At 45.3% G+C, this 22,471-nt stretch overlaps 1 protein-coding gene across 3 annotated transcripts; it reads left to right on the forward strand.

The window, feature by feature from the left end:
- Positions 1 to 220: 220 nt before the first annotated feature.
- TBC1D2 (TBC1 domain family member 2) lies at positions 221 to 21,289 on the forward strand. Of its 3 annotated transcripts, XM_069001377.1 has the most exons (15): positions 406 to 509; positions 589 to 758; positions 2,433 to 2,920; positions 3,557 to 3,689; positions 4,584 to 4,725; positions 6,397 to 6,533; positions 7,119 to 7,303; positions 8,378 to 8,764; positions 9,604 to 9,714; positions 12,413 to 12,600; positions 13,555 to 14,025; positions 15,169 to 15,289; positions 17,298 to 17,483; positions 18,112 to 18,233; positions 18,920 to 21,289. In XM_069001377.1, exons 3-15 carry the CDS (start codon positions 2,513 to 2,515, stop codon positions 19,119 to 19,121), a joined length of 2,793 nt encoding a protein of 930 aa, XP_068857478.1. In that variant the 5' UTR covers positions 406 to 509; positions 589 to 758; positions 2,433 to 2,512; the 3' UTR covers positions 19,122 to 21,289. The 3 variants fall into 3 exon arrangements, with proteins under 3 accessions (XP_068857479.1, XP_068857478.1, XP_068857477.1); XM_069001378.1 differs by lacking the exons at positions 406 to 509; positions 589 to 758 and adding an exon at positions 221 to 236; XM_069001376.1 differs by having other exon boundaries at positions 421 to 758.
- Positions 21,290 to 22,471: the final 1,182 nt, after the last annotated feature.

Here is a 22,471-nt window from a genome sequence, read left to right on the forward strand (position 1 = left end):
TGCTTGCTTGCTAGCCGTGGGTCGCATCACCCTGATGAATCACTTTCTTCCCGACACCCGTCTGAAATGCCCTATGTTACTGCTGTTGTTATTTTTCCCGCGGCTGCAGCTGACGTCCCCCGCCCCACTGTCCTCCCGCTCCGCCGCCCCGTCCCCGCCGCTGTCCCGGGGCCGCCGGGGCCCCGCCCCGCCGGCACCGCCGCAGACCGCCCCGGCAGGAAGCGCGGCCGCCGCAGGTATTCCCGGCGGGGGCTGCGGGTTCCCGCGCCGCCGCTCCGCCCCCCATCCCAAAACCCCCGACTGGCCAGCGGATCGGATGCCCCCCCGCCCCAGCCGGCGCTGGTACAAGCGGTGCCAGGCTCAGGCCAACCCCGTGCCAGGCTCCGGCGGCCGTCGCTGGTACCCCCGCGGTGCAGCTGGGCTGGGAGGCGCTTCTGCGGCGCTGCGGGAGGCACGGGGAGGGGCGGTGGGGGCTGCCTTGTGCTGATTCCACCAGCAGCTCCGGAAAGGTTTGTGCAGGGTCCACCCTGATCCGTTTTCATTGGTGAGTCAGTGTTAGGGCAGCTTTCGGCTAAATATATCTTTCAGACAGCTCCCCGGCAGCGACTGGACCGAAGAAAACCTCAGGCAGGCGCTGCTTTTCTTTTGCTGTTGGATTTGTTGGAGGCTGTGGTTACCTGCTTGGTGGTGTTTGCACCAGTAGCTCTGTGCCAGGAGACGGTGACTTCCAGGAGCTTCTCTCTACTTCCCTTAAGGAGGTGAGGTCTTGTCTAGAGGTCTTTGCAAGGCAGATCTGACATCGCTCCTTATAAATTGGTTCTTGAACCTAATGCTTACTAAATAACCTAAATTAAATTACCTAAAATGGTTACTTGATCCTGTTCATGGTGTGGACCCATGGACCATCATGCTGGCAAGAGGTAGAAGTGTGGTGGAGTCTTCTGGCGGTACAGAAGATACTTGTACTGGTACTGACATAAAACCCCGAGGGTCTTTTTGGGAAAGTTGAGGGTGTTTCTTCCTCCTGATGATATTTGCCCTGTGCCAGGCAAAATTAGCTTGCAAATGAGGTGTTTTTGGTGTTTCAGAAGTTTAGTTGAGGCAACACCTTCTCAAGGGGTGCTTGTTGTTGGCATTTGGGAATGTGTTCAGCACCAGGATCCACAGTGTCATGCGAGGGAACTAAAAGAATTTAAGTAGCTTTCCACTAAGAGTGAACATTCCTGATGGTTGTCTGTAAAGCTGATGCAGGAACAGGAGGGGGCAGCAATAAACAGGATGGGGCTTAGCCAGCGCTAGGATGGACAAACCTTCTCTCTGTCATGAGGATAACTTGTTCCTAGAAGCAGAGGAACAAGATCAGCTTGGGAACATCTCAGTGTGCTCCATTGTACTATTTCATTGACATGTTGTCATACAGCTGGATGTTGTGTTGAATCAGCTTTCCCAGTTTTGTGTCTGCAGTTGGATTCCCACTAACTTATCACCGCAGCCATTTATTTCCTTACATGTTTGCTTCAGCTATGTTAGTGTCTGAAACCAAAGTTTCAAAAAATGCAAGAAGTTATTTATAGATACTTTTCTGGAGTGTTGTTAGCTTTCTTTATACTGGAGCTGTGGGTATCTGCAGTGCTGAGCAAAAAATCACACCTGTCATGTGGTTAAGCGCTTGAAACATGGCAAAATTGCCGTCCTTGTTTATGATAAAAATTTATCTGAATGCAGACCTGGCTACAGATTTAAGTCTGAGAGAGAAGTTGAACTCGAGATTTACACAGATCCCTTCCAGCCTGTATCCCACACTTCTGGGATACAGGTGGTCACTTTGGTCACAGAAGCAACCAAGTCTCTTTTGCAAGGACCACAGAATTACTTTCTCTGGTGCATAATCCATCATATGAATCCATCCTAGTGGATGAGGAACTAACACATAGTATGTGGGCATTTTAACAATTATAGTGAGCTGACGAAAATTATTCATGAGAATGCTGCATAAGGTTGGATTTTTCTCCAGAGCCATGGTTTAAAATATTAGTTGAACATTCAGTGCAAATACCAGGACACACTTCCCTGCAGTCCCTTGATCTGACTATGTGCCTAGCCCCTTGTTATCTTGCCATGTTTTCTGCAGCTGTTTCTTAACATTAAGTACCAAATGCCCTGGTTTATTGCTATTGATTTGGTATGCTCACAGGCTGTGCTTATTTTTCACACAGGAGATTATGGTATTGTTTCTTGGCTGCTAATCCAGGCTAATCTAGGAATTAAAAAGGGAGACAGCAGATATATAGAGGTCATCTGAGCAGAGGAGAGCAGGGAGCAATGACCAAAAGTAGAGTTGGAGACCTTGGCTGGGTAGTTTGAAAGCTAGGAAGTGGTTTTTTGTTGTGTGGCAGACCTGAGCTTGTTTCTTCCTTTTTTGTTGGCTGCAGGTTCTGTAACACTGATGATATAATCGAGATCGGCTCATTTACCTAGAGAACTTCCTGCTTCAATCTATTTCCTTAAAGAAATGAAGAAAGGACCAGAAAGTGGAGCATGCACCCTTGCTGCTCCAGGCAGTTTAGTGGAGTCAGATCCAGACACTAAGAGCAGCAATGGAGCCTCAGCAAGAGCGAAAGACACACTTCTCTCTCCTGGAGAACTGGAAAACGTACCGCTGAAACCCAGCACAGAAACATCCAGAAAAAAACTGTGTGGCTATTTAAATAAGCTGGGCATCAAGGGGCCAATCAAGACCTGGAAGTCTCGTTGGTTCTTTTATGACGAAAACAAATGTCGCTTACTATACTACAGAACTGCCCAGGACATTAATCCTTTGGGGTCTATTGATCTCTCCAGCGCCAGCTTTGACTGCAAAATGGAAAATGGGGAAGGAGTTTTTGAGATCAGAACACCAAGCAGAGTTTTTACTTTGAAGGTAACGAAAAATTCCCAGTCAGGACAGACACACACATCTGTACTAAGGTATCTCTTAGCCTGAGTTTCACTGAAGTCCTTCTGGCTTGGATTGCTACCACTTGGACCTAAATTACTTGTATTGTTTTGGCAAGTCTGGGACTCCTTTCCTGTGAGATGGCTGTTGTTTAACAGAGTAGGAATAAAACCCGAACTATGTGCCAAATTAAAGTAATTGAGGAGGCCTGCAGTCCACATGTAATTTACTGAACAGAAATGATCTCCCCTGTCTAAAATGGTTGCTCTAGGAGGATTCTTTGCTAGGCTTTTATTTCTGTGTAAATCATTGTTAAAAAGCTCTGGGGATGATTCCTGTCTAAAACAATTGTGGCATTTCTGCTTAGCCTTGGACCATAGTAAACCAAAACAAATTTAAAATTAGGTTGCTGGTCCACTGAGATTCTACCACTTAGGGCCATACTAAAGATTTCTTCTGTCCTCCCAAATCAGTGTTAGGACCAGAGGATACAGATACAGCATAGGTTTGATACAGTGGGCCTTATTTTTTGCTGACTTGTGCAGCAGAGTGGTGGTCATCTCAGGATGTCTCATGTTGATGAGATTATTCCCCTCCCTTTCCTGTTTTCTGTTATGTTAGGCAATCAGCAAACAGGCAATGATGTACTGGCTGCAGCAGCTGCAAATGAGACGTTGGGAATTTTGCAACACTCAGAGCAGATTTCCTGTGGGCAGCTCCCAGCTTGTGAATGAACCTCTGGCTGGAAGAACAAGTAGGTGTTGCACATGTCAGCCTTTCTTTTGCTTTCAGCCCCCTGGTGATGAATGGTGTTCCTCTTCTGGAAGTGGCCAGATTTTTAAATGCAGGTGCCAACTATCAGTGCTTGGCCAATGTTTGACACTTCTGCCTTATTATGTATAAAAGTGAGTAAGCTGCCTCCTAATCTACAGCACATGTTTGGGGATGTTCAGGTATCTTGTGATCATGAATTCCATCTTGATTTTCCTCACACATGTGAAATGTGCACGTTTGATAGGTCATTCTTTTAAGGCCTGTGAAATACAGAACAAGCAAGGGTTTTTTTCAGCAGTGGGATGAAGATGTCCATTCCTAGAAGTGGTAGTAGACAAGTCAGCAGATGAGGGGAGGCACAACCAGGGTATCCACCTGTTAAGTTATGACTAGATGTGCATTTTGTTTGAAACAAACAATCCCCTCCCTGGTAAGTGTCTGCTCTCAAGGGTTCCGGGTAGCATCTTGCTGCAGCAGGCAAAAATTTGGTAACAAACTGTGCTTGTGGAATGTTATCTGCGCATTAAAACTATCAAATGTGGTTTGGAATGTGGGAAAAGAATAGCAAAATTTTCCTTCCTTCTATCTTTAGGCAGTTAAAGTTTGATTGTTTAAGGTTAATCATTCTCATAAATATGGTTAAAATCACTTGACTGGCCTTGAATAGATGATTCTCTTTGTACATGAAAACTTCTGTTATTTGACCTAAAACTAAGGAAGCCTACTCTGCTGTCCTTGTTCTACCTGACCACTTGAACATGCAATGTATACCTGTAGTAAATTGTTGTGGCTGTCAGGTTACATGAAGGACCCAAAGTCCAATGGAGTATTGTCTTGGTCATTTGCTTTTGTGTCCTGTTTTGTTTTTACGTAGATGTAGTTGACAATGAAGACTTTCTGCCTCTGGTGAAAACACCAACAGAAGCAGTGGGTTTAAAGGCAGCATCTTTGCCTGCGCCTCAAACATCTACTGCTTTGCAGAACATCTCCCTTAAGCACCCTTGGACAGAGATACAGTAAGTGCATGAAGAGAACTGCAGTGTGGTTGACATGCTAGCCTACCACTGTGTGCCTTCCTTGCCTGTATGTATGAAAAGGGACTCTTGCCTGGGTGGGAGAACTCTGAAGCACCTTTTTGGAGGCTAGTCCAGGTCAAAGTAAACTTCCTGCCAGTGGGTCTTCCACATCCCCCTGTTCTGATGCATTTCATGTCATGTAGCTCTCTTAGCAAAGATTATGGTAGCAGACCTAGGACTTGGTTAAGCTCTCTTCAGTGTAGTCAGTTCTTTGCATGCCTAGTGTGATGCATCTGTACAGCAGTCTTGGAAGGGCACATGGTCAGGTTCAGCTGTACTCAGTAAGTAATGATAGAAGCCCGTTAGCACTTTCCAGTGGTTTCAAAGGACCTTGATTGTAGTGCATTCTCTAAAACAGGAACTCCAGGGAAAAGTTGCCTAAGCCTGTAATGAGGTCTGACTGCACAGCTTGCTCCTGCTTGCTGAGTTTCAAGGATGTTAATATTCCTATTGCCTGCATCTATCTACTGTTGCAATGGGTAGCCCCATCAGGTTAAAAGTTACAAGCCTTGTGCAGTTACAGTTTCACAAAGACAATGCCATCAGTATCTCCTAATTGTTTTTTGTTTATCTCCTAATTGGGTTTTGTAATCACTTATTTACATATAACCAAAAATGAGTAAGTGGCCAGAAGTGTGGTAGGCAGCTAGTCACCTGCCAAATACTGTTGGTGTGGAAGTTGCCTGTAGTTTTTCTACCACCAGTACTGCAGCTACAATCTGATGCTTATATGCAGAAAGATCCCCTATGAGATCAGAGTTTCATTTACATGTTAGCAGTTTAATTTACAGTTAGGAAAGCAGCAGACACTGAGTCTTTTATAGACATCAAAACAAGGGACTTGCTTTGTTTTAGCTGAAGGACAACACAGGAGGAGAAGGGAAAAGACCTGTATGCATACTTTCTGGTGTAGGTTTTACACAAACTGCTCATACATTTTGTAGTTCCTCATGATTCTGTAAAGTCATCTCTTAGTGCCTCTGGCAATATCTGATAGCAACAGCTGTAACAAACTGTTTCTGTGTCTGACTGCAGTTTTCTTCCTGAAACTCTTTACTGCATTTTAGTTTATTGACTTTGTAGTGGCAAGGTTGTTTATTAAATGTTTCAGAGCACAGGACCTCTGACTGCTTCAAATGTGATCATTGTCCCAGTTTTGGCTGTGTTGTAGGTAACTGAGCTTCTCTTGGCAGCTGTTCTTGGCACCTGGGGATTTCTGCAGTGAACTAAAGATAGGGATGGATGAAGGAAGGGAAGGAGAGAGGGAGAGGGAAGGATGTGGTTAGTCTACTGTTACCTTTGATCCTTCTCTTTGGTCTGATGTGTTTATGTATAGGGCTTAAGCACATGGGGAAATTCCCTGGTTTTATGTTGCTGTGCTGTACTGATTTTGTGGCATCTTCCTGGTTTACACCAGTTACAACCTTGCTCTCCTCAAATCTGCCAACACTATAAAGAGTTCATTTTTTCAGCACATGAAGGAGATAAGTTTTGGGAGGAGGGGTGGGAAGTAAGGGGAGATAAGGCATTGAATAGTTTGAATATGCACTGGCTGGCTGCAGTGATCATGGCTTCTGTTCAGTAGGCTGTCTTGATCTCTTCTTGTTTCAGAAACACTGTCTACAATATTTGTGGCTCCAAGCAGCTCTGGGGGAACAATGGGAATGTCTTTAGCTTTGATGAATTCCAAGAGCATCCTGAGAATGTGGATGAAAAGCAAGAGGCAGAAGTGGAGGCAGGTCGTGCAGGTGATTGTTACCGAGTTGTGTGATGCCTTCTAGGAGGGATTCAGACTTTGCAGGAACGGAAAGGAGATGATGGCAACTTGTCAAGGGATATGAAAACTCTGTTACATTGTCTCAAGTCTCTTCCTATGTTGTTGCCACAAGACTGACTCTTTTGGCTCTGCTTCAGGTTCCGTCTCTATCTTCTACCTCTGGAACATTCTGCAGGGGCAAAAAAAGAAATAAAATCCATGGTGCCAGATTTATTTCTTTGAGGTAAAAGTGTAATTGCTGCACAGTCACAGGCTAAGTGTGGCAGCTTCACTGCATGTGTACCTTTCCATGATGGTAACTTGCATTTGCTGTGGGGCCAGATATGTGAGCAGGGTGCAAGGTGGGTTAACAGGTACCATAAACCATCACAGCTTTGTTTATTGTGGGCATATCAGTGTCTGGTCCCTACTATTTTGGCTTCAATCCTGTGGGTCAATTTTCCTTGTCCTGTATGTCAGCCTCCTCTGTGGAGCTGTTGTGAGTTCCCCCACAGCAAGACTTGGGAGTCCATAGTAGCAAAGCAATCCTGTGTAAATTAAATCTATCTCCCCTCAGATAAGGAGGGGACCCTGGAAGGTGGGAGGATGGAGCCCAGGCTGAACTGGATTAGGAAAGCCAGGTGGATGAACAGTGGCTTCCCAGGCTCTGAAGAATTGTCCAGGGAGAAGAACTCAGTGGATAAAGTGAGTGTCCTACAGCAACAGATTCTGACACTCACAGAGGAAGTCAAATCACAGAAGGTGAGTGTGGTGAAGAGACTGGTATTTCTAAGGGTCAGGGCCTTGAGGCTGGTCCCAAGGCCTCCTTTACACACAGGTGTGTAGAAGCACTGAGAAGTGCTCAGCAGGCACTACCTGGAGACCAGTTGAAGCTCCTGGTGTTAGCACCTGTTAACACCTGTGTGTGCCTGAGTGTGCCCAGCACAAAGGACCTTCAGCCATTTCTAGGAAGTGCAGCTAGGTGTAAGAGGGAGATAAATCCATGAGTTCTCTGCTGTTGTCTTGCTCCTGCATCTCTATTGCTCACTAAGTACACCTGAATAGTTACTGTGACACGGGTGAGAACTGCCAGGTGGAGTCATGCTGTTAACAACAGATCATTCTTTTTGAACAGTGACCCACCATTAAGGTGTGATTTGCCTGTAGAAGTCAGGACATGGGTCACTGCAAGGGCTGTCAATCATGAATGGTACTGTTCTTCAAAGCATGGAGCAATGCCAGGTTCTCTGCTAATGATGCTGGTAGCTCTTCCAGCAGAAGAGTCAGGAGAGCCAGGCCCCATATTGGGCAGTCAGTCTTGATTTGCTTTCTTAAAGTGTCTGAGATGGCAGAGTCTGAATCAGCAACGTGTTGCTGGGGCAAGGTTCCATGCCTTCATGCAGAATAGAGTGAAGGAGGACTCTGGCAGAATGAAGGTTAAAATGGACACTGCAGTTTCCTTCTGGTAGCACAGGTAGTTACAGACTGCATTATTTCCCTCTCTCTCATTTTACCACACTGCTGACCACATCTCCATGTTCTCTGCTGGGCCTCCCAAGAATAATTGTAGGAAAGCCAGAATGCAGACAGTGTGGTCAGCAGCTTTTCTGCTAGCAATCCACATCAGGTCATCTGTGACCTGCTGCAGAGACCTTTCAGCCCCGGCTCTGAGAGCAGAATGTCTCACTGTGGTGTCATTGTGGTTTCAAGATTTCCTCATTGTTTTCCTTCTGAAAGGAGTAAATTTCAAGATATTTCATTGTTGGGTCTGTGCTGTCCATACTGCCATTGCCCTGGACAGCATAGTGATGTGATGGCTTTGCATTCCCTTTCCAGGAACTGGTTAAACTTCTCCACAAAGCTCTGGAGGCAGCCCAGCAGGAGAAGCGAGTATCTAGCATGTATCTCACTGCAGCAGAAGATAAGGACAGGCTGGAGCTGGTGCGCCACAAAGTGAGACAAATTGCAGATCTGACAAGTCAATTGGAAGCTCTTGAACAAGAAAAGAAGGAACTGGAGCAGATACTGACTTTAAGAGACAGCCATATACAGGAGCTCAAGGAACATGTGCAGCTTTTGATGGAGAAGAACCATGCCAAACAGGAAGTCATCATGGCCTTGACAGAGCAGATGGCCCGAGAGTTCTCTGACCCCCTGCAAGAAGCCAACACTATCACTGTAGAGACGTTGTATAAGCAGCAGGAGGAGATTGAACATCTGAAGGTGTGTGAGAATGGCACAGGTCTTTCAGGCCCATTTTTATGCCCTCAGATTCAGTGGGAGGGTATTCTTTGTGGTAAACACAGAATATACTTCTGCTGGTTGCTCCATCTGTCTCCAAACGAGAGGAAGGCTGGAAGGGACTCACCTGATGCCAATAGGGTGCTGAAAAGTATCTGGGTGATTTTCAGCTTCAGCTTAGAGCCTGTTTTGTTTGACTTCCTGTCATCATTCAGTGCCTGCCAGTTTCTTTTCTTTCTTTTGTTTCACAGCTGCAATATGACTTGCTGCCTTCACTTACTTTGTTGCTCTGTTTCTGTCTTGCAAACAGTTTCCCAACACATCCTGGATCTTTCAGATGCAGCCTGTTGTATGTCTCTATGTGCACAGCTGTAATTATGGGTTAATGTGAGGTGGAGAATTGCCAAAAGATCCACTTGCTATGGAGAGTGTTTGTTTTTGCTGCCAGCTGTGGGACTGAGATTTGTTTCACCAAAAAAAAAAGAAACAAAAAATTAAACCAATGAACTAAACAAAACCCAAACAGAACATATACATTCTTCATCTTATTTGAGTGCATCTCTGGCTTTATATGACTTAGATCTCTCTGTTTTTTAAGTACATATATACATTTAGCATTTTCAAGTGTCTTGTTTATGCATGACAATATTGTGCCTTGATTTCCTTTGTAGGCAATATTTTTACTGGGGAGTCCTGTCTGCTCCTCAGAACACAGAATTTTTGAGATATTTTATTGTCTTTAACATAATCTGATGTCCCTGAAATGGGAGGGATTTCAAGTCCCTCAAGAACTCTAATTATGTGACTGTTTTGCTTGGTAGGATGATATTGATGCGTACAAAACCCAGAACCAGTTTCTCAATTCAGAGATCCACCAGGTTACTCGACTCTGGACAAGCGTTGCTGAGAATGAAAAAGCCCTTCTGATGAAGGTAAGGCCAAATGACCTTTTTTCCTTGGTGTGAACTGTTACTAATTTATTTTCGAAGCTGGCACCGGAATAGATTTTGTTCCACAAGGAATAAGCTTTCTCGTGTTTTTTCAGTGTGACCTCTTTACTGCTTTGTGTTGTTTCCAAATTAGACATGACCATTTTAATTCTTCAACAGAAGTAAAATACCTGTGAAGATCAGTCTTAAAGGTGCTGAAACTTGACCCAGATTTCTGCATTTCAGCTATGCAAATAAAAGAGCAACACTGTGCAGGCAATCAGAAAAGTTTCCTTAAAGCTGACAGACTGAGTCCTGGCTCCATCTAGTCATGGTTTTTCTGATGGACTTGGCACTGCCATGTGGGAGGACTCTTCAAGTCCTGCAGTTCGAGCAGAGTTCTTAAGTTTTCCTAAGTTGTATTATTATTTGTAGCTGTGTTAGTGTGCATAACCTGGTTACTCTCAGACTTGTCTAATCCTATTTTCTGGTCCTGAACTAATTCCAAGACTGGTGGTGTGTGCTGGCATTGGTTCTGTGGGTTTTGCTTAGGATTTACTTCCCTGTGTTTTAAGGTATTGTTGTGAATGAGTGTCCTAGGTTGCTTAAAGAATCACTGGCAAAAGTTAGGCAAAACAGGTTTAATGGTATTTAAAATTGAAGTGAAAGCATAGCAAGGCTCATTGGCAAGGTTCACTCTACTACTTACTAGATGGTTAAAGCAGATGTAAAATATTAAAAAACTTGTAGTCAATCTAAAACTGAAATCAATCAAAAATGTACATGGAAGCTGGGGATGGAAAAGAATAAGGATGGGAAAGCTTTAGCATAGAAGGAATAAGGGAGGCCCTCCGATCGATCCACAAGGTTCTGTGTGGACTCCTGTGCAAAACTTACCTCTGGACTTGAACAGTAGTTTGGGCCTAAAGATTTTAATAGCACTTAAGCAATGGCTGAATTTAAACAATTTACAAAAGATTCCTTGGAATTTACTGCAATCACAACAGTAACTCACTTACAGGCCTAACTTACTTACCAGACTAAAGTACTTTAGAATCTAAGATTCTAGGTACATTTTTTGTGGCATATTCACACAGACCTAGAGTATGTACAGTATGTGAAAATTCTCCTTCGGTGAAGTGCTCATGTCAGATGTCTTTGCATCTTCTCAACAGGCAAAGGGTTGAGCCTCAAGGAGTGGGGGGTATCAGCCCGGGCTCTGTCGTCATTGTTCAACAGTGGTCATGCAAGTGCAGCAAATATGAGAGTTCTCTGGCTCTGAGAGACCTCACTCAAAGGAAGGTTGCTGGTCACAGCCTGCTGTGATCCAGGAGAGCTCAAAGGGTCTCACTTAGGACCACCGTTCATAGGTTCACAAGACCATTGCCTTTAGTCATAGTAATTTGCCATCCTGTCTGCAATTGGTAACTTCCTTTGAAAATCTGATGACAAAAATGTTGTTCCATTTGGGTTTGTGAGAAAAATAAGTTTCCAATGGTGTTTGTTAAAAACAGAAGCTTGTTAGGCAGCACCAGTTCCTGGGAGCAGACAGTGTCTCTGATAAGCACAAGAGCTTAGCCCAGGTGCTAAGACTGAGCCTCATCAAGACTGAGGCCTAACAAGCATTTCTGAGATCATAGTGTGGCCTTATGTGGGGAATGCACCACCACAGGTATGTCTTCATGGTCATGGCTTCTGGGACAGGGCAAAAAGCTGCTTCTGGGGTGTTATTGCCATTCTTATATCTGTTTGCTTTATAGTTCTTTGAAACCCTGCCTTCCTCCTAACTTGCTGCCCTCTCATCCTGAGACTGCCATAACCTTCAAAAAGGAGGTAATCACGTGAGCCCAGCATGCTCAGTGAAGGCAAAATGCTAATTAAAGTGGTAGTATGAAAGAAACCATGCTCCTTTCTGTCCCCTCTATATGCAACCTAACTCTTTCTGTGGCTTCTGTTTTGTTCTTGTTTTCAACTTCTGCTTCCCACTGAATAGGAGTCTTCACTGAGCTCCTGTGAGACACTGGGTGAGTCTTGTCACCTCTGTGGCCTCAGTTCCCCACTTGTGGAGTGGTCTAATAATCCTCATTCATTTTTTCTGCTTTCTGTGCCCAGGACTATGGTGGTGGCAGGTATTGTCCTGCTATTTGGTCTCAGCTGGGCTTCCTGTGCATGAGAAATGATGTGTACAGTGCCATGGGACTGGGGATGCTAAGGGGCATGTGGTCACCTAGTCTGTGATGCTACTGTGTATCCTGAAATTGGTATGCTAATAGCTCAGTCGTGGGAGTATTATGTTTTATCAGGATACAGCTCAATGTGGTGTAGAGAATGTCTGAGGGTGAGGGAAAAAGACTGCAGAGGACTCAGATGCAGTGCTGGCTCTTTGTGTCCTCAGCTGAGCTGGTGGGATGTGGCCATCTGCTGACACAATGCAGTAGTTAAAATAGGTGATGATGTAGAAGGTCTCCCAGTCAATAAGCAACTTCTGTTGCATGCTAGCTACTGCAGCTCATGCTTGTTCATAGATTGTGGTGATTCATGGCTGCAGTTCCACTGACTGTGGAAAACTACTAAATGTGTTTCCTGGGGCTTTGCTCTTCAGAAGTGTTTACTTTATGTGCAGACCAGGCCAGTAGAGAGCAGTGGCAATGCAGAAAGAACTACCACTGAGGGAGCTCTTTCCTTCTTATTTCCCCATCAGTGTGCCTGCCTGCAAGCAAGAAACTGCCAGATGGAGAGCAAATACCTGACAGTCTTGAGAAAGCTGCAGGAGGCTGTCCCTGGCTTGCCCAGCTCGCATGCTGAATTGGTGAAGAACCTCATCCAGGAAGCTCTCCAGTGGGATGTGAAGGAAGAAGCAGATGAAGGTTTTAACTTGAACCCTGTAAGGTAAGAGTTGAGAGCATGGGGATATTCACAGCTTTGTAGAAGCCTGTCCGCAAAGAGAAGTGTGCAGGCAGGGACATCTAAGGCCATTTTATAGCAGAGGTCTGCATTTGTGTTTATGCCTTCCTGCACAGTCAGTGCCCCTGTTATGCAGCAATTACAATTTTATCTGTTTGGTCAGCCTCGCAGGTTCTCCAGGTAGCTTTGGAGATGAGACCCTGTAGGCCAGGCTTGGTCTCTTTGTCAAGAATATGATGATATCTTAAAATTATCCCACCCTGTGGACAGATGGTGCACAAACCCTGTTCAAGCTGTACTATCAGTACTTCTGGGCTGTTCTGATGAGTAAGAGATTTGTATTGTGTACAGGGAGACATCAGAAGGGACTGTGGATCTCTGTTCTTGGATTTGATGCCCCAAAGCCTTTGCAGTCCCCTCCTACAGAACTGTCTCTGCCCTAGGACATGGTAGGGAGAAGGTACACAGGGTGAGCTCGATATTCCCTTAGGGACTGATGAGAGGGGTGTGATGAAGTTGGTCTGCAGCTCAGAGAAAAGTTACGCTTGAATTTGTGTGTGTATGCCAGTGCTGCAGGCTCTCATTTATCTTCAAGGCTCTGAGGCAGGCTGTCTGCAGAAAAGTGAAGGAGGAGTACTGTTACAAATGAGTGTTTGAGATCGCTTAAAAATATCACTAGCAAGGGTATCAGCAAACCCCAGATTGAGTATTAAGCGACAGCGCGGCAAAGTGAAGTTGGGGCCTAACGAGCATTTCTCAGATCACAGTGCAGCCTAGAAAAGGGTGGGGAGGAATGCACGCCTACAAGTACTTGTGCTCTGGCATGGGTGACGGGAGCCTGGCAACAGGCTGTAGCTGGCATGACCCCAGGCAGTAAGTGTCCTTGACACAGGTACGAGCACTGTCATTTGAACTAAACACTGCCTTGTGTCCCTCCAGCGAGTATGATGAGTATGGGTTTATGACTGTACCTGATTATGAAATTGAGGACTGGAAACTCCTGGCCAAAATCCAAGCCCTTGAGATAAAGTCCAACAAACTGCGAAGCCAGGAAATAGTGGAGAAGCCCCTCCGTGACAGATGGAACAGCATTGGAGAGCTGAACCCCTCTGCAGAGCTGAAGAGTCTGATCCGAAGTGGCATTCCAGTGGAGCATCGGCAGCGGGTGTGGAGGTGGATGGTCAGCCGGCACTGCAGCCCTGTGCCTGGCCACTACCAGCGACTGTTGGAGCAGAGCAGGAGCACCGAGCACCCTGCCTGCCGGCAGATTGAGCTTGACCTGCCCCGCACACTCACCAACAACAAGCATTTTTCCTCTCCCACTTCCCAGCTCATCCCCAGGCTCCGGAGGGTGTTATTGGCATTCTCCTGGCACAATCCTGCCATTGGATACTGCCAGGGATTGAACAGGTGAGGAGCCAGGTATGGTGCTTCTTCATGAGAGAGCACTGAAAAGGTGTAGACACATACTCTAGGCTGTGATTCAAGCAGGCCCAGGCTCTCACCTCTCTAAAGTTCTGTCCTAGATCTAGGTATTTACTTGCAGAATTCTGCATTTGGTGTCTTTTCTTTGATCCAGCGTTGTTGCTGGGATCCAGTAAGCAGCAGGATGCACTTGTGTGGCATCTCTATAGTTATGGAATAGGAAGGAACAGCTATAGGAGGAAGAGAGAAGCAGTTGCAGAATAACAGCACAAGGCTGAATTTTTAAGTAGTAATGTAAAGTAGTAAAGCAGAAGAACACCCTGGTGATTCCCTTTTTTGCTGAGAACAGATTGGAGGAAGTGTTGAGAAGTGTTAACACATGAGGGAGTTGCAACAAATGACACAAGGAGAGACTGAGGAAACTGGGTTGTTCTGTCTGGAAAAGAGAATATTCAGAGAATATAAAAGCTTCTTTCACTTCCCAAAGAAGGCTATAGGAAAGATGAACCTAAATTTCTTAGAATTGTGCTGCCAAGTAGAAAAGGCACCAGGAATTAGCTGTAAGAAGGGAATTTCTAGTTGGACCTTTTCACATGAGGAAGGTCTGTGTAAGCTATTTATTCCTAATGATGTTTGGATGGTCTTCAGAAAGATGATAGAAACTTTTCTCCTGAGAGCCCTTAATGTAAGGTATCATCTTTCTAGTCTGTCTAAATGGGGGTAAATCAGAGCTGAATAAGGTCAGGGCTGTAAAAGAATGTATGGAGAGGTGAACTATATCACATAATATGGAGTACCTCTGAGCGACCTCTTTCCTGCATTGAAATAGCCCAAATCAGCACACTACTAACTTCAGCACATCTACAGAACATTCCATTAGCTGGGAAACCTGACTTTGTCACACCAGTTCCGTATGTTCTGACAGAGCCACATGGGAAAGAAAATCACATCCCTGTGGTTCCTTCGGAAACAGATCACTTGCCTCTGTCTGGCTGTCCTGCCACACGTGATTCATTAGATGCTGATGGAGCTGGAGACATGCAAAAAGAAGTCTTGTATTCTTCAGTTCCTGTGCTGATGACTCCCCCTGAAGTATTGAATTGCCTCACCATGTCTTGTTGATCACAGATTGGCAGCTGTTGCTCTCCTGGTCCTGGAAGATGAAGAAAGTGCTTTCTGGTGTCTAGTCTATATTGTGGAGAACCTAATGCCAGCAGACTATTACAGTGACACACTAATAACATCACAGGTGAGCTGAGCACCCTCACATCTGCTTGGACTCTCATAAAGTGATTTTCAGTAACGATTAAAAAGTGAGTAGTCAACCTGCTGTGTGTTTGATTTCTCACAGGACAGCGATACCACCTTGCAATCCCTTCCATTGCAGAGGTGTTGGAGACTTGAGAGTACAAAATTGTTACACTTACAGGAGCAGCACACACAGAGCAGCCAAGTTGGTCACCAACTCTAGGAAATGGGGTACCACTCTTAAGTAGTAACATGAAAGTCAGGTTAGTGAGAAGGAAAGTACCCATTAATTGCACAGTTACTTATTTTAAAGAAGTCTTAGTAGAGGTGAAGCTGCAAACTCTGATATGTGTAGCCTGAGTATGAGGAGGGGCACCATTTTGCAGCCCTTCAGATGATTTTTTTGGAGCTGCACTCTATCTTTGGAGTGCCATGCACATATGGATGAAAATACTGAGATTTTTATATTCACTGTATTTGCCTCAGTTCATGATAAAACATGGTGTTAGTTGTCACCATGGGGCTCTCTGCAGATCAGAAGAAATTCTGGCCTTTTGATGTCAAATGTGCTGCAAGTAACTTACTCAGCTGATTCAAAATCACTGGATTTCAAGGTTTTCAGCATGTCTTGTGTCAGATCTGCTATGTCCTCCCAGGCAGACAAAGAGATAAGCTAACTCCCATGTTGTTCAATGGAATTGTAATGGTGTGCCCATACCACCCACACCCGTCAGTGCCCAGTCTGGTAAGCCTGGCTGTCACCTTTGTGTCTCTATTGTGTGTGGTCCTTTCAGAGAGAAGAGGGTTGGTGTTATCTGTGGGCCCACAATAGAGGAAGCTTCAAGGGTTAGTAGCTGAGAGTGACTGATTGTGCCACTGAATTTGTTGACTAATGTTTACTGGGACAGTGGTGTGCTGGTGGAGAGGCGAACCCACAGACTCGGGAAACAGTCAAATCACTGTGAAGATAGCAAAATGTCTATCCAGAGCAGGTTGTGTTAGCTGTGGGATTTAATAGACAGCATTCAATACTCAGCAAGTAGAGGCTGACAGAGAAAATACAACAGACTGAAGAGGCCCTCCTACATTTGGTGAGAAGACACTGTCAGCTGAGAGTCTTCTTTAGAAAGAATTTCTGGCCTCGTGGTTGGTATCTGCAAGTCTAGCCAAGACCCATGTAAAAAGGAACATCTAAGGTGATGCTTTGTGGGTTGGCTTGATAAAGTGAGTTGGCTGGAAAACTTAAAAGTGCCAGTTTTAAAGACAAAGCATATCACCTATATGGTTTGTACCACTGTGCCACAGCTAAGTGGGCTGACACAGCTGGGCATTAATATGATATGGCATAGGGAAGCCCTAAACATTATTCTGCTCTTTAGCACTTACCCTCCAGAAAGCACAGCTTTGCTGAGATGAAACCTTTATAAACCTGGATCAAGGATCTTACTTGACTGCATTTCTGTGTTTTGGCTCATGCAGTCAGAAGCAATGCACAGACAACACTCAGACCACAAAGAGAAGCTTAAGTGAGAAGGTCAGGTCCTGCTTGCAAAGTCAGAGGTACTCTAGGTGTTCAGTCTGTTGGACCATGTACAGTCATTCAGACCTGGGCAAGTTTTAATTCCTGTGATTCAACTGGACGCTCATGGTATCACAGAAAATCCCGGTAAGACCAGTGCAGGAAGATGTGTCAGTTTTTCCCTTTGACTTTGAAGGGAAGGAATATGCTTCTTTGAGTGAGAAGAATGGATGTTTCTCTGCTTGTATCTTGGCCCTGTTTCAGCTCCATGCCTTGCACTGGATGCTGCATACAAGTACACTGCTCAGTGAGTTTGAAGGGTTGGGAGACAAAGGTTGCTCTGCTCTTCCTGGGGTGTGGTTCACTAGGAGGCAGCACCAGTGATGACCCTGACATGCAGGGGCCCTTGTCCTCTTGCACCACTCTTCTCTTCCAGCACCAGGACTGCTCTTGACTAGGACTTCATTGTTTTCTTTTTTGTCAATTTTAGGTAGATCAGAGAGTCTTCAAAGACTTCCTGTCTGAGAAGCTGCCTCGCCTCATGGCTCATTTTGAACAGTATCGCATCGATGTCTCACTCATCACCTTCAACTGGTTTCTGGTGGCCTTTGTGGACAGCCTGGTCAGCGACATCCTCCTGCGAGTGTGGGATGCTTTCTTGTATGAGGGAACTAAGGTGCGACACTCAGTCTAGGCCTTCCTCCCACCTGCACCACCTCTGTGATGTGGTGAGAGGGTGATGGGCATACACATCTGTCAAAGAAATGTGAGGTTGAACCGCTGTCCTATCCTGCCTGTTCAGTGTCATGCATTGATGTCTCCAAGCCTCTGTGTTTTCTATGTACTTGCTGCTAGTAGGCAGACCTAATCCCTGATTCTGTGCACTTGGTGCTTTTCAGCAGGTAGTTGAACAAAACAGCTGTCTGATAGGCCATGGCATCTCCTGCTCTGTGACACAACTGAGAGTATTACAGACAAAGGGAGCATAAGATAGGCAGTATCTGAAAACATGCATCCTGCATTGTCCCTGTGCATAGGGAAAACCCTTGTGAAATCCCTGTGGGGTCCTTTTGTAGAGCCTGGTATTCTCTGGGGTTGCAAATTAGTTAACAGATGGTCATTCCTGTGAGATAGCTCTGTACTCCTTCAGGCTTGCCATAGTACAGACTGTTGAGAGCAGCAGTAACCCTGGATCTAGGCTGTACTGCAGTGCTGTGTGGCCTGACACCATCTTCTCTGCCAGGATGGCCTGGACCTTCAGCTCCTTAAAGCCTTATCCACTCAAATACCTTTCGATCTTCCAGGTCATTTTCCGCTATGCTCTTGCGATTTTTAAATACAACGAGGAGGAAATCCTAAGGATTCATGACAGTGTGGAGATCTACCAGTACCTACGCTTTTTCACAAGATTGATCGTAGATGGCAGGTAGGACTCTGAGTTGTAGACAAGCTTCCCCCATGTATTTGTATTTGGTTGCCTGTTAGGTCAGCTAAACAAGAATTGTGACTAATTTATAAAGACAGATGCATATGCATTGACAGGTCTGTTGGACATGGATCTATTTGTCTTTTTTTGACTTTCCCTTTATGGTGTTACCTAAAATCTTTTTGGCTTGGGCAAAAGCATGCTACAGCAGAGCAAGACACAAAGTCTGCGTCAGCCTCTTTCTTGTAGCAGCTGGTACTTGTGCTTGGATTGCTGGATTTCTCTCAGCTGTAGTTGGGATGTTTGGGAACATGGCACAACCCATGACCTTTAATGGCAACATGTGTCTGAGATGAAGATTTCTGTGATCAGAAGAGCTCAACATCAAGAATATTCCTCCCTGAGAAGCCATCAAAATTGGTATCTGATCCATTGTCTCCTAAATGATGGCTGCACACTGGTACTTTAAAAGGTGGGATGGTATAACTGTATGTGAAGTACTGCTTGGGTTGGTGCTTGTGTGGGAAAGAATTCCTTTAAGACTCTGCCGTTTGGTGACTTCTAAGCTCAGAGGGCTGATGTGTGAGGCACTACTTTTTGCACACTTCAGAATGCTCTCGGTGTATCTATTACCATGTGTTACCAGTCAATAAATAAGTTGACCAGAGCTGTCCTTTCTGTTGTAGGAAGCTGATGAACATTGCTTTCAATGACTTAAACCCCTTCCCCATGAAACTGCTGAGGAGCCGTCGGTCAATGCACAGGGAAGAGCTGGAGGCAGAGCTGTGTGAACTTGAACAGATCAAGGCAGCCTACGTCAAAGAGCGAGCAGAGCAGGGACCTCAGGACCTGAAGGATGTCGTTAGCGAAGAGGAGGAAGAGATCTAACAAAAAGAGACTTTGTCATCACTTCCCTCTCATCTTGCAGAAGGTCAGCAGCAGCAACTGTCAGTAAGAAATGGACCAGAGGGGGAAGTGTGGTTACAGGAGTTCATCTGCCCCAGTAAGCAAGGCTGTAGTTATGGGACCATTTGGAGACCAAGTCAGACTTTATAATGGTTTGGAAGGTGTCAGAGGAGTTTTATCCTCTTCTGTACTTCTCCCCATTCAGCCCATCCTGTCCTGTGCAGTTCAGGATTACAGCTGAGGGTGTAGAGGAAATACCAGCTGTGGTATAATGACAGGAACTGACATGGTGCAAAAGACCCAACCAAGCAGGGCTTTTATACATTTTCTGATGGAGGCTTGAACGAGATCTTTATGTACACGTAAAATCTCCAGAAATAATGAACCGAGAACACTCCCTCATTGGTACCTAGGGCTTCTGAATTGGTCAGGAAAAAAGCCTTCTCTTTGAAGGTATTGGTGCCTTCAGTATCTAGCCTGCCAGGAGGGTGTGTGTTTAACATTGTTACTGAGTCAAGACACTGTCTCCAGATGGGTGTTAGGTCTGTGGGGTTCTGAAAGCGGGAGGACATCATCCAGCGAGACTCAAGCTGGGACAAGGAAATAGGTTGTGGGAAACTAGAGTTGCTTCCCCAGTGGGAGGGTTTGGTTCCTGTGGAAGTTTGTGAGAGTACAAGGTGTGTTTCCTGCTTGGCTGGGAACTGTTGGGAGCTCTCCCTCCTCTTTGTTTAGCTTTGAGACCCTAGCAGCACTCTGTGCTGCTGAGTTTGTTTCATAGAGGAACTCTCATCTCTGCGTGCAACCAACCACAGCCTGCCTGCAGGCAGAGCCTAGTGTTATGTGGACCTTTACTGGGGATGACTGGGTTTTCTGATAGCCTTACTCCTGGCCATCTCTCTGCCCCGCAGTTACAGTCCTCCTGTGCTGGGTTTTTACGTTGATAATCCCTGTTTCTGACTCCCATTCAGTATGGGAGGGATGAGGCCTTTGCTGTAGGAGTTTATGATATTGAAGGTATTTTACCCATGGCATATGGCTGGTAGTGAACCTGCAAATCCTGGGAACAAGGTCACAAAATATTACTTGATATTCTTTAGAAAAAGCCATTAATATCCCCTGAACCAAGGAGCTAGCCTCCATGGATCTAGCACATGAGATGCCCTATCTGCCTCTGGGAATGGTGTTTGATAGCCTTCTCCCCCGCCTCCCAGGCTTGCCCATCCCCTGGGCTAGATACCCTGCCTGTGCAGCTCAGCCTCCGCAGACCCAGGATGAGTCAAGTATTTAGATAAATACAACTTCTTTTTCTTAACATGATGCCAGATCCTGCTGCCCCACTTTCTGGCTGAGCAGTGCATTATTCCAGGTGTGCCTGCTATAACAAGGGGTCTGCTTTATGTTTTTAGACTGACCTTGAACCCAAGTGGATTATGCCTTTGTTATACATCTTGTGGTTGATAACCCAACCATTCAAGTTGTCAGTGCTTGCAGAGGAAGGAAAAGGAGTCATTCATAGCCCCCAGTGTTCTCAGCCAAGATGACAGACTCTAGGGGAGATAGTGCCTGTTCACCTGAGACACATGGTCTCCCTCACTGGACAAGTCAGCCAGTTTCAATGAGTTATAGAAGGCTGAGATGGGAGAGACCTGTGGAGGCCAACCACACAGTATAGACGTAATCAAAGTGGAAGTGAAGTTTTGGGAAGAGTGGATAGATCCCCTGAATGTCACTGAGAGCTGCACAGATTGTAAGTGTGGGATGAGAAGAAAATGTTACTACAACCCTACTACAATATCTCAGAAAAATGAACTCATTTTAAAACTATGCCACCTAGCTAGGGAAGTCTAAAAGGCAGGTCTTTCTTCACAGATGATATTGCTAATCTAATTTATTTATACTCTTACATTCATGGGTGCACACAGACTTTTGCTATTGTTATAGACATTATCTTTTAAATCAAGACCATGAAAATTGGAAGTTTACTTACAATTTTATTTCCTAGAGCTTTCTGCAACAGCTTAAAAATCTTTCTTCCTGACTTCCCCTTATGTTTATTAAAAAAGGCATTTGAAACATGTATTATTAGACTAAACCACAGCCTGACATATGTCTACAGTGTATAATAAACATTGGTCTATGTGATACATAAACTCTTCTGAAGCAGACATAAGGATTAAGGTATTGACCCTGATGGGGAATTCTGAAAATAGTTTTTAATTGAAATTGGAAGGGAAGGACATCTGAGAGTTGCTATAAGTTTCTTTTCTTCTGTGTCTTCATCAGTTCTTTGGTCCATGTGTATTTGTTGAAGGCCATTTCCTCTAGTCATAACCAATCACTTGTGTTCATTCTTTATTAAATTGTGATGGATGAAGGAATATCTGCAAGGCCTATGCAGACCTGCACCTTGCAGCCAAGCTCTCATGTCCTCATGGGCCCTCATCTACTTTCCTTCTGCTTCACAAACTTCAGCAGTACTGAAAAGCGCTGAACTCAGGTCACAAAATTCCAGCTGGGACAGAGGTTAGCTTTGCCCAATGCAAATCTCTTAGGCCCCTGCAAGACACTGAGTGACTGTCAGTCAGTGCCACAGGTGTTTTGAACCTCTTGGTTACCTCTGCATGAAGTGTTCAAGAATGATTTGTGCTGCTGCTGCCAACTGATGTGGCTGGGAAGCAGTTTGACCTGGTTATGCAGCCCAGCAAGCTCCTCCTGCCTGTGCTGGTGCCTGTGGATAAAACAGGTGTCTTTCTACCCAGAGCTGGTCTTTGCTGAGCTTTGCTGCATGCATAACATTACTTGTGAAATTAAGCTTTCTGTCTCTGCATTTATCTAAAGCTTGGGATACCAGCTCCAACCCTAAAACCAATAGTTTTGATTTCCACACCCACCCTCCTCCGTATGACGTGCAATTAATTTGTCGTTCACTTTGTTGCAGGATCTTGGGGCCACTAAAAGTTTACAGGGTTTGAGAGGATAAATTGGTGGAGGGGTGCCAAACACACATAAAGCCACTGCTGGCTCAGTAAGTCCCCGAGCTGTCAACAAGAAGAGACCATGAAGCTTCCCTTCTTCACCCCTTTTTGGCCTGGATGGTGTTGGGCTGGCAGGATATATACCTTTATATGCTGTGGCTAAGCCCTGTATTCTAGTATGCTGCCATGATAAGAGGCACTACTGGGGAGGTTGTTTCTGGGTTAATGTTTAGTCTAAGCTTGAGCTTCTCATCCAGGGTGAAGGTGAGAGCTAAGGGACAAGGCATTTTCTGTGGGTGGGAAGCAACAACAGCCTGTAGCAGGAGCTATAACACAGTGCTGGGTTTCTCTTCCAGT

The sequence above is a fragment of the Aphelocoma coerulescens genome, assembly GCF_041296385.1.
Source record: "Aphelocoma coerulescens isolate FSJ_1873_10779 chromosome Z unlocalized genomic scaffold, UR_Acoe_1.0 ChrZ, whole genome shotgun sequence".
Taxonomy (NCBI): domain Eukaryota; kingdom Metazoa; phylum Chordata; class Aves; order Passeriformes; family Corvidae; genus Aphelocoma; species Aphelocoma coerulescens.

Coding starts and splice junctions, on each gene's coding strand:
- TBC1D2 (XM_069001378.1), top strand. CDS start 2,513: ATGAAGAAAGGACCAGAAAGTGGAGCATGCACCCTTGCTGCTCCAGGC. Junction 7,304..8,377: donor AGGAAGTCAAATCACAGAAG/GTGAGTGTGGTG, acceptor TTCCCTTTCCAG/GAACTGGTTAAACTTCTCCA. Junction 15,290..17,297: donor ACACACTAATAACATCACAG/GTGAGCTGAGCA, acceptor TGTCAATTTTAG/GTAGATCAGAGAGTCTTCAA.